At 35.2% G+C, this 17293-nt stretch overlaps 2 protein-coding genes across 2 annotated transcripts; both read left to right on the forward strand.

The window, feature by feature from the left end:
• Positions 1-234: 234 nt before the first annotated feature.
• Positions 235-2900, forward strand: LOC126591241 (photosystem I subunit O-like). The gene is made up of 4 exons (XM_050256824.1): positions 235-402; positions 520-589; positions 859-1041; positions 2665-2900. Exons 1-4 carry the CDS (start codon positions 318-320, stop codon positions 2759-2761), a joined length of 435 nt encoding a protein of 144 aa, XP_050112781.1. The 5' UTR covers positions 235-317; the 3' UTR covers positions 2762-2900.
• Positions 2901-12593: 9693 nt separating this feature from the next.
• Positions 12594-17292, forward strand: LOC126591040 (uncharacterized protein At5g41620-like). Its single transcript, XM_050256574.1, has 3 exons — positions 12594-13581; positions 14254-14379; positions 15538-17292. Exons 1-3 carry the CDS (start codon positions 13087-13089, stop codon positions 16879-16881), a joined length of 1965 nt encoding a protein of 654 aa, XP_050112531.1. The 5' UTR covers positions 12594-13086; the 3' UTR covers positions 16882-17292.
• Position 17293: the final 1 nt, after the last annotated feature.

Consider the following 17293-nt stretch of genomic DNA (forward strand, 5'->3'; position numbering starts at 1 on the left):
TCGCAATCTTTACTTGAAACTCTGGTGAAATTACATCGTACTACATGATCACACACAACATGCTGACATTGCTGAGCTAGCACATATCTTCAGCAAGATGGAAACACCTTTGGTGGTGTTAGATGAGTGAGACCCCACTTTATCATATGAAGTCACACGTGGCAGATGATCATTGATCAAACTCCATCCATGCAAATCCCTTCTATCTTCCCAAAAATTCTCCATCAACAGCTGACAAAACTTAATCTCGACCACCATCTTCACCAATAATATTTCTGACTCACTCACTCCAAAACTTACAGCTCTGAACCGAAAAAATGGCAGCAACCATGGCGACCGCATCAACCGTGATGGGGCTGGGCAGTTCCTCCCTCTCACCAAGCAGGACATGCCTCTCTTCAGGTTCATACTTCACATACACACACACGCACACGCACACACACATATATATATATATGTGCTCTCACTAAAATGCGCCTTTGTACAATATACTAATGTTGCAATGCTCTTTAATTGCAGGCTTTGTGAAGCCTATTGTGGTTGGCAACCCTCTGAGGCAAGTTAGGGCTTCTGGAGGAAGGTTCACATGGTAATTTACCTAGCTATCGTTTTTTAAGAAGATCATGACCGTTGATTTTGTTGTTGTAACGTAGAAATTGTTGTATGCGGTTGTGTCAATGTGTCGATCGTATTAATACAGGTACAATACGTGGTTTATATAAGACAATACGCGGTTAATTAATTATAATCAATGTTTAGCCTAAATTAAGCAGACAATTAATGGTCAGATATCCATGCAATCCATGCACTGATGCATATATGGTTTTGTTTTGTGTTGAATGTGTTGGGAACAAACAGTAGCTTTCAGAGAGATTGGCTGCGGAGGGATCTGAATGTGATTGGGTTTGGGTTGATCGGATGGTTGGCTCCGTCGAGCATACCATTAATCGGAGGTAAGAGTTTGACTGGGCTCTTCTTTGAGAGCATTGGTGCTGAGCTCGCTCACTTCCCCTCACCTCCTGCTCTCACTTCTCAATTTTGGTTAGTAACCCTTCTTCTAAATTTTGTTCCTTTAGTGTTTGATCTTGTTTAGATTGATATCACAGGTTTTTCTTTGTTTTTTTTTTTTTTCTTCAAACCCAATATTGCACTCCAAAGGGCACAATTACGACATCTAGGCCCAAATGGCCAAGACAAATACAACTAGCCCAGCAAAAAAAAAAAAAAAAAAAAGTTTTTATCACAAATGAACTCTAAAATTGACTCCCACCATCAAAATGGTCACTAAATTTGAAAATTCTAAATATGGATGTTGCAAATCAATGTCATCATTCGGTTGAATATTGGAGTGGTGGACCACAATGTGCCACATCAACACACTAACAGACTTTCTAACATAATTAAGATGGAAGGATGAGAGTGATTTGCAACACTCATATTCAAGAATAACATTGATCAATTTTCAATTTAAGGGACTATCTTGATAGAGTGGGTCAATTTCAGAGATCATTTGTGATAAAAATCCAAAATCTTTTATAGGGCCCCTACCACATATATGCAGCAAAACTCCCTTAAAATAATCCCAAACAACCCCCAATTCCCAAATTAAAAGTTTTTCTAACACAAGCAGATACTAGGGAAGGTGAATTGAATTAAGGTGATATGGGGGTAAAGTTGTAACTAAATGAGCTACAAACAGCTACAATCCCAAAATAAAAGGTTAAGTGGTCAAAAATATACTTGTACTAGCTCTTTTATATGTACTTGAGTGGTTAAGTAGGTTATCTCACTAATTACGTTTTATAGAGTGACTTGTTTGTATTCTCGATCAGTTTTGCATGTTTACTAATATATTGAGCTATTTCAAAGCGACATAAACTTGTCTATTAGATATAAGATTGATTAGGTCGTGTGATAAACTTAATCGTGTGATGAAGAAACGTAGCACTTCTTGAGATAAGGAATTAGGAGGCTGGTTATTATATGTTTGGCATTTGATTCTCAGTAAGTGTAGAAATAAAAAAGGGGGAAAAAGAAAAGAAACGAAGGTCCCACCACTAGATCAGTTCTTGTCAAATCTGTATTTTTGTTTTATTTAGTCAGTTCACTTTCTAGCTATCTAAAGAAAAACATTAATTACATTTTTTTTTTTAATACATCGATATTTTTACATTAAGGGGAGGGGGAGTTCGGCTATACCACACTAGGCTAATTACATTCTAAATCCTTTAAGTTTGGGTCATTTTCCATTGTAAATCCTTTAATTTAGGGTGATTTTCTAATTGGGCCATGAGGTTTCAAATTTTCATATTATAGCCTGAGGTCTTAAAATGGTATCAATTTGTAATGACAACCTAATATTTCAAAAATAATCCATTGGGAAACTTGAGATTAAATACTAAATACAACAAACAATTATTCTTTACATCTCTACTCTTCTTCATCCCTCATTTTCCCTATGTGTTTTTCCTCCACCATTATAGTTATCAAACGGGCTCTAATTTTTATGACTTAAACTAAAGTAATGAGCTGAACCGTCGTGCAAGTGTAAAGAAAGAGTACTACGCTTTTATAAGAAAAAGAGCAAAACTGGCATTCAATCTAAATTTTCTAATGTTTTTTGCTTCAAGTAAATATGACGAGGATATACAATTTTTTGAGCAGGTTGTGGCTGATAACATGGCACCTGGGGCTTTTCATCACCCTTACCTTTGGGCAGATTGGCTTCAAGGGGAGGACTGAAGATTACTTTGAAAAATGATCCATTTTTAATTAGTTTTTGTAAAATCTATATATATGCTTAATGTTCAGTTATCTCAATTTCTTTTCCTTTCGTCTCGTACTGTAACTGCACAACTTAATCCTCCTGAATCAATATTGTGTACCTTTGTGTAAATAAATATGTATTCAAGTCTGTCTACTGACAGTAAACACAGTGACCACTAGATAAAAAGAATTCTACTGACTGCAAAAAGAATCCAAAATTCTAAATTACGGTCTTCTGCAATACATTGAATACACCAATGTTTGTACGATTGGATTAAAACGGTTATAATCTAGTCATAAAAATAATGCATTCTATACATCGGTGAATAGTAGAATTCTCGCCTAAACTATCAGTAAAAGCGAGTTAAAAACTGAAAAAGTTGCATGTGTGATAAGTTCAACCAATTCACAAAAAGATTTCTGTTTTGATGTATCAGGTTTATAGACGAACTCAACATTTTGTACAAGTTTAGTTGAGACAACTGATTGCCATGAAAAGTCGGAGAAGAAGGAAGGTGGAATTAAGTCATTACATGTGGGTTTTTTTTTTTTTTTTTTGTCAAACAATAGATTTGTTAGATTAGATGTTAGATTAAGGAGGAGACGGGGTTGGAACCTGATAGTGATTTTTACCACCTGCAAAAGTAGAGATACAAGCACATAAAAATACTTGCAAGAGTATAAGGTTATTATAGTATAACAACTCAAGTAATGTCGTTTTCCATAAGGATTGCATGAATAATTTATACTAATCTTTAGCTAATTATTTAGAACAAAGTTGTGAAAATGATGTTTTTGGAATTTAAAATAATAAAAACGAATTTAAATTAAAAACAATTAAATAAATCAACTAAAAACCAATTTAAAGAAAATCAATTTGTAAAAGCCCTAGGGTTCAGCTGTTACCTTAACAATCCTACGTAGTTCTTCCAATTACTTATGAATTGCCCATATTTTGAAGGTTAGGTTTTCCTAATATATACTCTACTTGGAACATCCAACATAGAACGTATATCTAACATGCAACCCGTACGGACGTTCGGATCAAATATGAACATGAAAGACTCATTATGCTTTATGAAAAGCTATGCAACCCTTAAGACGTGATGTTCATCCTAAGTGAAATTACAATTATTAACCACAAGAAGCCAGCGCCAATTTTAGGGAACCTTTTGACCAAAATTGCATCAAATTACTTTTCTAAATATCCTAATGGTGGTCAATCATCAAGACAATTAGATAGTTTAAACCAATGATTAATAATTCAAAACTTGCATGTATAATATCATAAGCAAATTGAAAAAAAAACTACATATTCTTGCTAAGACTCGTGACCTCGTCCTAGCAAAAGAAATTAGCTACTAACAATCATAAAACAAAATATTATTAAAAACATGGATAGAAAATACCTTGAAAATAAACTTGAATATTCCAAAGTAGTGCGTTTGTTCCCCCCTTCTCCTCTCTAACCGTAATGGCTAAATATCTTTATTTATACTACTACAAAATAAAACCCTAAAAAATCTTAGAATAAAATTAGGAAACAGAATAAAATAATAAAACAGAAAATAAAAAGGTTTCCTATTTGAACTAAAATTCGGATTTCTCAGAAAATCAAACTTTTGACTAAGCAAATCAATTCCGATTTGGCCCCAAAAGGTTTCTTTTGAAAGCTTAAGTCGTCCCCTACAAATCCTCAGAGGGAATCTTTCTCAAAATATGCCATCTTGACCTCCAAAATACCCAAAATGTCCAAAAACGTCAATCTGGGAAAGCTGCGCGCTGAGCCTTTATTTCATTGCCACGGTCAAACAGCTTGGTAGAAAAATCTGGATTTTTGATACAATCATCTTGAAAGCCTCATGAACATTCTCCAATTAAAATCACTAAAATTCATCCATTTGGTCATTTTTTGCTCCAGAGGAAGTCAAATATCCTACATTGAAAATATATAACAAAGAATCAAAATTCTACCAAAATAACCAATAAACTATAACTAAGAATTAATAGGGTAAAATATATGGTATAATATGGACTCATCAAAACCCATACCATGGTGCAAGGACATCACTTCTCTCCACCACTATGGTACAGGGCCACTTGCGTTACATGCTGAGGTTAGGGTTTAGTGTTGAATTTTGGAGACTTTTGGCTCCTCGCTAATAGAAGAGGAGGTCTTGACTATCACGTGGATATGTCTATATTCCTTACAGGTTTAGTGTTGAATTTTGGAGACTTTTGGCTCCTCGCTAATAGAAGAGGAAGTCTTGACTATCACGTGGATATGTCTATATTCCTTACGGCTGTGAGCATTTCAATACAATGTTAGAGGGGATGCGGAAAATGAGCATCACAAAGGCCTCTAAGAGGGGTTTGCAAATTTTTACTTTGAATGAGTCATTTACAAAATTTCTCATATATTCTTTTGCAATGATTTTGAAAGACATTTCTAATCCTCGTGAAGGACATTTCTTATCCTCTCTATCTAACATTTTATAGTTCATTCTTTAATAACTTACCCTGAATCTCTTTGGACTTGAATTAAAAATCTTACGTTTAATATGATCATGAAAGACATTTCTAATCCTCATGAAGGACATTTCTTATCCTTTCTATCTAACATTTTATAGTTCATTCTTTAATAACTTATCATGAATCTCTTTGGACTTGAATTAAAAAATTTACGTTTAAAATTGTCACGAGCATGGTAAATAACATGTATAGTTATATCTCAGTTGTATATGATGTAGAGACTTTCCCCAACTATTAATTAGTGGTTTTGGTTTATTATGAAAGATGACTGACAGGTACGTTCATCTTTCAAGGTTATATTAAACCTAAAAACAATGGTATGGTTTGAAACTTTGAAGGTCCAACACTGTTATCCGACAGTTATCACCTACCTTCACCCTACTTTCAAACTGTTCACACAGTCAAGCTAATCAGGCCCGCCATGGGAATAAGATTAGGGTTTCTCTCTCCATTGCATAAGTTTGTCGTCATCTCGATACCATTTCCTCATCAATTATGCATGATGTAAACAGTACTTGGCAATTATTTGCTAAAGCCATCAACCTTTTTTGACCTAATTTGCTTTATATCATTCGTAAGTAAGATGCTATTATTTCATATCTCTGCTACATCATTTTGTGAATACACTTTATGAATCAGTCTGTGTTCTGATAAGATGCAAATCGACCTTGGCCAGCCCTGATTGCAAAGGTATACTATCTTCTATTGAAAGAGAACATGTCACAATCATACACACTGACTTCCTAAGAACTATATAGAACCATAGCTAATTAATAACAAACATTTAACTGTATCAGGTTAGGGTTTTTTCACAATTGGAACAGTTAGGTTGGAGTTTGTTCACAATTAGAATGGTTAAGCCAGATTGGGTTAGAGGAACCTGCTCTGATATCATATTAAGATTTTAAAGTCAAACTAGTAGCCCACTACTAAAAACACCAATATTGTCCCAATTTTACCACCCAAATTAACTAGTCAACAAGTGTTGAGTTTTATCATAAAAATTCTAGGTGTTGTTTGTTGTGGAACCATTCATTTATAATTAGTAGTATTTGAGGGAATGCTAGCAACCTTCTTGGCTTTCCTTCTCATTCTGCTATGTAGAATGATAACCCGAACGGCTGAACCATCTATTAAATAGGTCACTCTTTAAAGATATCTCTACAAAAAATTAGCTAAATCCAAAATCCTTTAGACATGTAACAATTATACAATAAATAGACGAACAATATTTTTTACTTAAACACTAAAATTTTGTGAACGTTAATTGAATAGTTAAATGATTGTTGATTTGGATGATATCTTTTTTGCAGAGTTGATTTTTAAAGGGTGATCTAGAATTTAGACGGTTCAGATCATGAAGCAACATTGTCAAATAAGGAAAGTCGAGAAGGTAAAACAAGAAAGTTCAAGTGAGAAGATTGCTATATTTATATGTAGTTTGAAGAAAATTCAATTTTGATCAAAACCAAAAGAACCTTGACCTACAAACAAATTTTCAAGGAAAAATAAGAATATATTACAAAAATATTTTTCATTCAAAAAGAAAACATGCAGTTCAATGAGGCATTGGGTTCTCCTCATATTCAAAAGTCAGAGGGAGGCCTTCCAAGTATTATCGTAGCTCTTATTATGTGTACACAACCTAACAATAATTTCTTCATTATTTGAAGCACATTAAATGTTTCCCGTTTTCAACGTTCCCTTATGAACTTGTTGTGTTCGTCCTAATCACATAATTTAACAAGAATACATCACCTTGTTAGGTAAACTACTACTTAGCTTTTTAAGTTTTACTTCTGTATCTCATTTGGAGCTTCTTAGAATATCGAATAATATTACAATCAATCACACATGAATAATGACTGGTTGATTCTTAATCTTTCATGCGTCATAGCCTCACTTGCATCAATATTAAATGTTTAGGAATCATGTATGCTTGTGTGATTGATTGATTGTAGTATAATTCAGATTTATTTACTCTCTTTCAATAAAAGATTAAAAACAAGATGGAAAAAGTATCATTTGCCCTTCCCTTATCCTAATCCTTTCTTTATTCACATCATTCCCACACCACACGATTTGTACATACGCATGTGAACAAAACAGTCCTAGCTAGCTATCGAGTTTTTATTTTCATTTCATTGGTTGTGCTAGGAAATTGAGGAACATGGTGTATTTGGTTGTAGATCCATGCTCCCACTGCCCGAATAAACACAACTTGTGGGGAAATGTTACTTGAAATTAAAAAAAAAAAAGAAAAAAAAGAAATTACGGAGCATGAACATGAACCACCAACATCAATATTTGGAATAGGATCATCTTTGGATCTTTTTTATGAGGATCCTAAGGATTAGTTCATCATATCCGTTCATCAATCATTCTGTGGTCATAAATCATTTTAAATTTTTTTATTTAAAATTAAACTCAAATAATGCCTAATGAAAATTGATTATACGATGTACGATAAAATACTAAGATAAATTGATTCCTAAGATCCTTATCCTCACTATTTATCAAGTTTGTTGTGAACGTGACAGTCCATAAACCTCAAGGATTTGAATTGGAATTAGCCGCAAAAGACATGAACACAATGGGCAGTGGCTTGGGATGCAGGTGTGGGGGCCCGCATGCATAATTATAAATATGTGGGCCTTTTTTTAGCAATAAATGTTTGAGTGTAAGCTCCAAATACAAACTCCAACCAGTCCCCCAAACACTTTGAGCCGTTGGTAGGGGCCCCCCTTCCTCTTGGGTTGGCCTCTATTAGAACTTTTCTTATGAAGAGGGTTCTTTTAGGGTTTGATTGACAGATTGACATGTTGTGAGCTTGACTAGCATTTTATGATAAGATGTTCACAATTATTATCATCCTACTTATAAAATTTGGTTTACGTCATTATTGTTTAGTATTATAATTTAATGATATTTTTTATTAGTAAATATAAGTATATTTTTGCATATAAAAGAATTTTGTTGACCCCAATTTATGATATTTCCTTCTCGTCATTCTATTTTGGTAAAAAGAAGTGATTTCAGCATATTTTCTTGCTCTTCTTGAACACTTTTGTTATTTTTTTTGTTTTTAGACTGAATATATTAAAACATAATCAAGAAATAAAAATCAGCAATGATGTGCAAAAAGTGAAAAGAGGTGGTGGAGTATCATTTTCATAGTTAAAAATTTCCTTAACCCTATGAAAAGATATGATCTATTGATTCCATTACTAGCTTGTTATAAGTGAACTTTTTCTTGGTCAATGAATAATTTAGTTCCAAGATTCCTAAAACTTACTTTATGAATTTGACACTAAAGTAGCTCAAGCAATCTAATATAATTAAGATAACATTCTCTTAATACACGAGATTACCTCAAAACGTTATTTTGTAAATCACCATGACCATTCTTGACATACCCCGATCAAGATCAAGGCATGTTGGCCGTCACGTGAGAGTAACGTAGTCATGTGCACAGTGCGGAAGCAATAGATATAAGAAATATACGAATAATTAAAAACCGAATTACTAGAGTGCACTACTAAGCAGGAAGTGATAGGAGTTAGTTACAACGTAAACACTCCTAATCAGAGCATAATAAGTCTAGGTGCAGTCTAGTAGGACAAGTACTAGTTATACAGTACCAGGAATGTCCTACTATTATTTAGGTAGATCAGAACTGCCGATGTCCTCAAGCCACCAACAACAAGCTTACTTAAAACCTGGAAGGGTGCAAAACAGAAAACGTGAGTGGGCAACAACAAATGTTTTACAAAACCATTTCATTTATCAACATATCTAACCCCTCGCTGTAAAACATGTATAGTTTTCCCAGAATCAAGATATAAGCATATACATAAATATATATGAAATCATATCAATTCAATTCATGTATCACATAATCATAATCATATATATATGCCATGCCAAGATATAATAGAATAAACAATTCAGGTAAGAACAATTTCATATAAACATAACATGTTAGCCGGAACCCCTACGATAGTCTGTACGGCTGAATTCATAGCTCAAAAGTCACTCTAGCCGGAGTCACTACTATGACCTATACGGCAATATATTGCACAAGAGTCGGAACCAAACAAAAAGGTCTATACGACAATAATGAGTGTAATACAATCATGCTCAATACTATTCTCACATAATAGCTGGGCGATAATTCGTCAGTCACTTACAAGTCAGAACCATAAGTAAGGTCTGTACGACAAAAATGTGGACCTAAATTGGATCCAATACGAGCATATGGTGCGGGATGTGACATAATAAACAGGCTTGTGCCATATCTATGGCTAAATCACAATCACCCTAAGTGCAGTTTTATGAGCTCAACATTATTCAATCACATATCGCATTATCGATGATTCACATAACCAAACACAACTTACCTAAGCTTACCTGAGCGTCCACAACACCAATTCATGTATGAATTATAAACTTATATGCATGGCATTTATGGCATATTATCATTCAAACACATTTTTCTGGGAAAGTATTAAGTATATAAATATATACTGAAAACCAAAAGCCCACTCACTGATATGTCGATAGGTCGTAACCCCCGAGTCGTCCTTGGATACGCTCGTCCTCGGGATAAGTCTCATCTATATGCGAATTAACTATAAAAACGTTATTTTAAAGAACATAGGCAAAACTAGCTAATAACTTCTCATATATAGCTCAAAATGGGTATATGAATATACCACAGGAACCTACACAACTTCAAGAACATCCCCATATTTTTAGATTAATTTTTGGACCCCTCACGCGCCGCCACGCGCCGGCGAGTGCACGTCAAAACTCGCGGCCACGCGCAGGGAGGATTCCCTAACTGTCGTTAGGAATATTCCGTTAAGTCCAACAGTAACCGTCCAAACTAATTGACGGCGTCAGCATATTCCGTCAAAACTGACGGAATATTCCCCTTTCTTCTCCGGTGAGTCGCTAGTTTCTAGGTAAAACTTTAAAATCACTATTCTCCTTTGATTCTTCACCATTTTTCATGAAATTGGTACAAAAATGAAGCTAATAACATGTAGAATCACATTATACAAGTTTCAAGGCTTAAATTCTACTAGATTTTTCCTGAGAAAGGTCGAAAGCTCGGCTTACCTAGAAACACGTTGATCTCAATCCTCCGACGTCCAAATCCTTCCAACGAAGTACCCTAGACTCGTGAGGACATTCTTAAGCTTCCTATGTCCTTAGAATTCCCTGAAACACAAGGTTTTACGTGTGCATGAACAGTGCACAAAATTGAGGTTAGGTTTCTCAGGTTTTCGAAGCATTCACGTCCAAACAAGGGTACCAATATACTCAGGAGGTTACAATGAGCAAGAACCTTACCTTTAAAGCTTCGATTCGTGCCTGAAAGGGGGAGTTTGAAACTTGTCCACACGAAAGAGGGAAGAGAAAGAGAGTCCGAGAGATGAGAGAGAGAGAGCACGAGAAGGAGAGAGAAGGTAGGTGGGTATGTGTGGTCCAAAAGCCACCAATCATAACTAAGAGAACACTTAGTTATAATTGGTTCCAATAATAGAGGAATATAGCTAATTGCTCCACACTCTTAAGTCTAACCCACAACATCCATAATAATTCTCAACGTCCAAGGGTAATTCCGTCATTTCACATCGTTGAAAATTATATATTTGGGACGGGCTGTGACAATTCTCATGTTAAACAAATGTCCTGATGCATTTATTGACACAAACAATATTTCACACTAAATTTATTTTGAAGTCGGGAGGATTTGAGTTCGAATATAGAGGAGAGAGTACATTGTTTAGTCAATTTAACTAAGTCTAAGGAGGGTGTATTCAATTGGGATGTTGAGGGATTTTAATTCTTTTAATGAATCTAGGGGTATTCAATCAGTAGTTTAAGTGATTCTTTGAAATTCAATGTGTATTCAATCAAGATTTTAAGATATTTTATTTAAATCCTTTGAAATCTAGGTGTATTCAATTAGAATTTTAAAGAAGTTTATAACATTTCAGGTGTATTCAATTATAATTAGAATTTAGAAAATTTGGAAAGGTTGAGGAATTAGAGGGAATTGGAGAGATTTTGTAGTGTATTTTAAGCATCAACAAATCTCACATATTCTCATGAGATTTCGAGGGAATTGAATCAAAATTTTACATAGAATCTCTACAAATCAGTTAAAATCTGTAAAAATCCATTAAAATCTCTCAAATTCCTAATTGAATACACCCCCCTAAATATACTAGTTAACATAAATTTTAAACCAAAACTATGAAGCAACAGACGATCGAAATAAAAACTCTCGCAAAGAAAGTCTCGGCGTCTCGCTATCATTTTTCTTTTTCTTTCCTTTAACCTAATTTCAAGTTTTAAATAGATAATTAAATAAGCACTTCTTCTTTTGATCTCATTCCTTACTTTTTTTTGGTCAAAGGATAAATTTTATTAAATTATAATTGAAATGTTTACATCTTCAGCAAGAATATTAAATAAAAACTTTAAATCAAGAGTATCCTAACGGAAAGAATCTTCATACGAAGCAATATATGATACTACAACATGAGCAGTGGGATTTCCATTCCTTACTTGGTGAATCATAATTTTGAACACAAGTAATTAAAAGTTAATTGCGTTGATTAGAAAAAGGAGTCGAGGAATAAGGATTAAGCAGAGAAGGTGCAAGATCCGAGGATAATTAAGCAAGATTAGAGAACATTCCAGCAGAGAGAGAGAGAGAGAGAGAGAGAGAGAGAGAGAGGGGGAAGGAGACAAATTAATTAAGTAAAATACTAAGAACCTAGTCAACATGGTGGGCCGTTTATAATACACATGCACGACCCTGATTCAATGCAATTCGATTCACATGTCCGCCACGTTATCACTCTTTCTTTAATCCAAAAATATAAAACCAAAAATTTTCATTTCCCAACTATAAATCAATCTCCACTTGACTAATTTTTGTGTGTACCTGAAACGCTTCAAGTAATGTTATTATTGTACGTGTTATTATTACTTATTATTACAATGTGGTAGTACTGTAGTATTATCTTTAATTTATAAGTGAGATGTTTTAAGTTCGACTGAAATAATAACACGAAAAAATATATGCAATCAATATAATTCAAGTAAAATAATAACACGAACTAATACATACAATGAATATAATTCAAATAAAATAATAACACTACTTGACAATAACATAAAAAAGGTTATTACATCTACTCACCTGTCTTCCTTTTTCACGCAATTTACATTGATTTGTCATATATTTGAGTTATGAGTATACTCCTGTCCTAGTCTTCTTTACTTCCCTCTCAAACATTTCTAAAACAAAATAAAGCTTCCATTGATACTTCCAAAAATCCCAAAATCCCACCCCTCACCTTCCATTTTTGATTAGTTTGACACCTTTATTGATTAGTTTGACACCTTTTTGAGCTTCTTTCATCTTCTTTAAGACTGCCCAAAAATCCACGAAAGCCCGGAATCCTTGACACTTTTTCTTCTTTGATAAATTCAAGGCTGACAGTTTGAAAATATTTACCTAAAAAGAAAATCTGTACACCATCATTATTTTATCATCAATGTACTTCCATCAACTTTTTTCAACCCCTTGATTTTTCATTATTTTTCTTCCTCCTCCAATCCAATCTCTCCATTCACTACCCAAATCTTCAACATCTTCCATTTGGGTCTCCATCATTTGCTCCAAAAGATTCACCCACACCCCAATTTCCCTAAAGTTTAACCCACCATTTTCTCTGCACTCTGCAGTCTTCTGTTCCAATTTCTATGTCTTGGAAAAACCACCAGCATTGCCACAGCTTGGTCGTCGACAGGCAATGCAAGATCAGGAAGCGCGGTGGGGGCTCGTCTTCCTCCTCGTCTTCCTTGGTCCATAGGTACAGACTCAAGAGGGCAATCCTGGTAGGAAAACGAGGCGGCTCGAGCACCCCAGTCCCCACCTGGAAGACTGTAAGCGCGGCGGCGGCAGCGAGATCACCTTGTGTGGCGACGATGATGTCAAATGGGGGTAAGGAGGACGATGAGATGGCAACGGTACAGCAGCAGCGGAGACCGGCTTCGAAGCACGGCGGCGGCAGCAGCGGAAAAGGGAAGGAAGTGGTTTCGGTTTCGGCGAGAAAGCTGGCGGCGACTTTGTGGGAAATTAACGAACAAGAACAAACTGCTTTGAGAAAGAAGGCTTCCAAAGTTGCTCAATTTCCTTCCTTAGCCGGTTCCTTGCCGCCAAAGTTATCAGATCCATCCTTTACTCCTATTTCTGAGGTAAGGATTATTTAAGGGGTGAATTTACGCTTCCCTTGTCTCTTTTTCCACTCATTTTGTGTGATCGGAATTTTTATTGATGTATTCAAAGAAAATGCAGGAGAAGAAATCTAAAAGAGTTTTGCAAACATCTTTCTCTTGATTTAGGTCTCATTTAGAAATGTTTTGAAATGACTGAATGCGCTTTTGATGAAAATATTTTTAGAACTAATTATTAATAAAATGCAAGTTAATATGAAAAGTGTTTTTTTGTGCTTCTTGCCAAAAGCACTTCAAGTGCTTTGGAATTCAAAAACATTGTCTTCAAAAATGTTTTCAATCATTTTAATAGCACTTTTAGTTCATTCTAAATGTCATAGGTCAGATAAACATGTGAGTGACGGGGTAGAAGATGTGCAAAAATCAATTACCTATTCTTTTTACTATAAGTTATATTTTGTACTAATTTATGTTAAAAGGAAAAAGAAAGAGTTTAATCATCACACAGTAAGGTTAAAAATGAAACTCCCAACCACTAAGACAGTACCATACTTGTTACCTATTTTCTTCGACATGTAGATTATTTTTCTGTTTGGACTTTGTTTGTTCTACTATATATTATGGAAGTGTAAATTTCTTATTTATTAAATTGAATTTGAAAGTATTAAATTTTGTTTTGGGAATTTTGTGCAGAGGAGAAATGGATCTGGGAATGCTGGACGCCAGAGAGGGTTGTCGGCCGTTTCTCGGAAACTTCCTTTGAATCATTACCAAATGGGAGGTTTCCAGACTCACACTACAAGTGCCAGTTTAACTCAGGTAAAAAAACAACTGCATTTCAATATGTATATTATGAGAAATACTAAGGAGACTTTCTAAAAAATGAGATTTCTAGTGGACTCTCTGTCATTTTATATTTTTGGCAAAATTTTCGTGTCAACATTATGAAATGTTAAGTAAAAACTATGAAGTGGCAAGAAACCAATAGAGTCTCACTTTAAGAAAGTTCATTTCTCATATATTATATATTACATTGGTGAAAAAATAAACAGAGGAACAAGGTTGCTGGAATTTTTATTTTTACCGTTTGTGTCACGTAAAATTATAAAAAATGACAACAAGATGTTGACAGTGATTCAATACAAATTGGTCCCCATAAAATTTGTCCAATAATAACCCATGGATCATAAATTTCAAATGTACTTTTCTGCCTTGTCATTTTCAATGAATAAAATTTTAGTTTTTTTGTTTGAAAAAGTTGATCTAGCTCTTCACTTTCGTGTTTAAAAATTGGACAATTAACTGGAATTATTATTTTTTATATTTAACTGTAGAAGTGATTAGTTTTTAACAATTACGACGGCATATTAATCATATACCGATAACACAATGATGATGTAACGACCATACAACGATGATATAATGACGATATGGTAAAAACTGATCATTTCTACAACGAAAATGTCAAAAACTGATTAGTCCTGTAATCAAATGTAAAAAAAATGATCATTCCTTCGATTTGCCCTTAAAAATTAGCTCTTCAGTTTAATGACTTTCTCCTGATATAATTAATCTAAAGCATTTGTTTAATGGTCAACTAGAATGTTTGTCTTAATGAATGAGTTCTTAGCTAAGTTAGTTAAGAGCATTTACTCTCTCCATTCGAGTTCACTCCCTCACTCCTCTAATATCTCTTCTAAAAAAGAATGTTTGTTACTTAACATAAATTCTATGGTGCTCTGGAGTATCTCCCACCATAAAAATTCTTATTGCTTAAAGCACTCACTCCCTGCTCCCGAGATTTCGAGTACGCTTTCTTACTCTCTCATATCGCTTGTATCAAAAAGAAAGTTTGTTACTTAACTCTTGAGCACAGCTATTTTGAATCTTTGAGTAGACATGTTGATTGCATTAGACTGCATGGATTCCTAGGATGATGAATAAGTAAGCATGTTGATTGAATTTCACAATTTGCAGCTCAAAGATCAATCTTGTGTGAAACCTGATCGAAATTGCATACACGGATTTAAGACCTGTTTGAAGGATGTCAGTAGTGGCCTTTCTACATCTAAAGAGCTTGTAAAAGTTCTTACTCGCGTTTCGGGTCTTGAAGAGCAGCATTCTTTAAGTACAACCTTACTCTCGGCCCTACGAGTTGAACTTGATCGAGCTCGTATCCAGGTTCATCAAATGATCCGAGAGCAGAGGTCTAACTGCAACGAAATTGAGTATCTCGTGAAGAAATTAGCAGAAGAAAAGGCGGCCTGGAAAAGTAAGGAGCGAGAGAGGATACATGCTGCAATAGCGTGCGTAGCAGAAGAACTCGAGGTGGAGAAGAAGCTAAGAAGACAAACAGAAAGGTTGAACAAGAAGATAGGGAAAGAACTGGCAGATAAAGAGGCAGCTCTGTTGAAGGCCACGAAAGAGCTTGAGAGGGAGAAGAGGGCAAAAGAGATTTTTGAGCAAGTTTGTGATGAGTTAGCCACAGGTCTTGGGGAGGACAGAGCACAAGTTGAAGAGCTAAAGAGAGAATCGGAGAAAGTTTGTGAAGAGGTGGAGAAGGAGAGGGAAATGCTTCAGCTAGCTGATGTGTTGCGCGAGGAGAGAGTCCAGATGAAGCTCTCCGAAGCCAAATATCATTTCGAGGAGAAAAATGCCATTGTGGAACAGCTGAAGAATGAACTAGAGGCTCACTTGATATCCAAAACGTATGAAGGTAGTGGCGGTTCTCCAGACTTCAGTAAAATCAAGGAACTCGAGGCTTATTTAAAGAAGATCAATTTCGGATCATTTCAGAACATGAAGTTAGAAGGGAATGGAATGGAAGTTGCTGCATATAGAGAAGAATGTGAAGACGATTCAAAAAGGACTTCGGTTGATAGCGATCTTCATTCCATCGAGTTAAGCATGGACAATAACAACAAGAGCTACAAATGGAGTTATGCCTGCGGAGATGATACTGAAGATGATTCAAAACGGACTTCAGTTGATAAACAATTCAAAGGGAGGAGATCACTCTCCGAAAAAATACAATGGGAAAGCATATGCTTGAACAAAAATTCCAGCGGCATTGATTGGGAGTTTGGCGTAAAATCTCAAGGGCAGTCAGACGGGCGGCTTATGGAAATATCAGAGCTTGTACCGCAAACTCAAACGCCAGAAGATGAAACCGAAACAAAGAAAAAGGGTTCTGCTAGGGGTCTCACAGACCATAGGTTATCGAATTCAAAAGTAGTTCCGATCCACAGCTTACCCGGTACAACTTGTCAGTTTCAATCCTTGCCGATGAAGGATCCTGGAACCGGAGTGTGCGGAAGTTAGACGGATGTTCCACAAGAATGATTCGGAGCTCCAACTAGCAGGAAGAAAAGGCCAATGCCAGGATCAAGAGTATATAGATGTTTTCATGCTATTTCTGTTGATTTCTGAGAATTATACATCGTTTTGCAGCATGCTTTCTTCTTGACCGCGTCATTCAAATCTTTCGGGATAGCGGACGTTAAACGCTGATCACGGCCAGCAGCCTCGACAAGTCAACAGTGACATGGTTACCAAAATTCCGACGTTCAAGGCTAGATGCTCGCGATTTTCTCATTAGCTGCACTTCGACAACACAATAGTTTACATTTTTATGTATTGTAGAGTATATGCCGGATTCAATGCGCCCGGTTCTAGTAGAACCAGACAGTTGGATTCAGAATCAAGATAATAAATTCAACATGTTTGCAAACAT

The sequence above is a fragment of the Malus sylvestris genome, chromosome 11 (assembly GCF_916048215.2).
Source record: "Malus sylvestris chromosome 11, drMalSylv7.2, whole genome shotgun sequence".
NCBI lineage: Eukaryota > Viridiplantae > Streptophyta > Magnoliopsida > Rosales > Rosaceae > Malus > Malus sylvestris.

Coding starts and splice junctions, on each gene's coding strand:
- LOC126591241 (XM_050256824.1), top strand. CDS start 318: ATGGCAGCAACCATGGCGACCGCATCAACCGTGATGGGGCTGGGCAGT. Junction 590..858: donor TCTGGAGGAAGGTTCACATG/GTAATTTACCTA, acceptor GGGAACAAACAG/TAGCTTTCAGAGAGATTGGC. Junction 1,042..2,664: donor GCTCTCACTTCTCAATTTTG/GTTAGTAACCCT, acceptor TTTTTTGAGCAG/GTTGTGGCTGATAACATGGC.
- LOC126591040 (XM_050256574.1), top strand. CDS start 13,087: ATGTCTTGGAAAAACCACCAGCATTGCCACAGCTTGGTCGTCGACAGG. Junction 13,582..14,253: donor CCTTTACTCCTATTTCTGAG/GTAAGGATTATT, acceptor AATTTTGTGCAG/AGGAGAAATGGATCTGGGAA. Junction 14,380..15,537: donor CAAGTGCCAGTTTAACTCAG/GTAAAAAAACAA, acceptor CACAATTTGCAG/CTCAAAGATCAATCTTGTGT.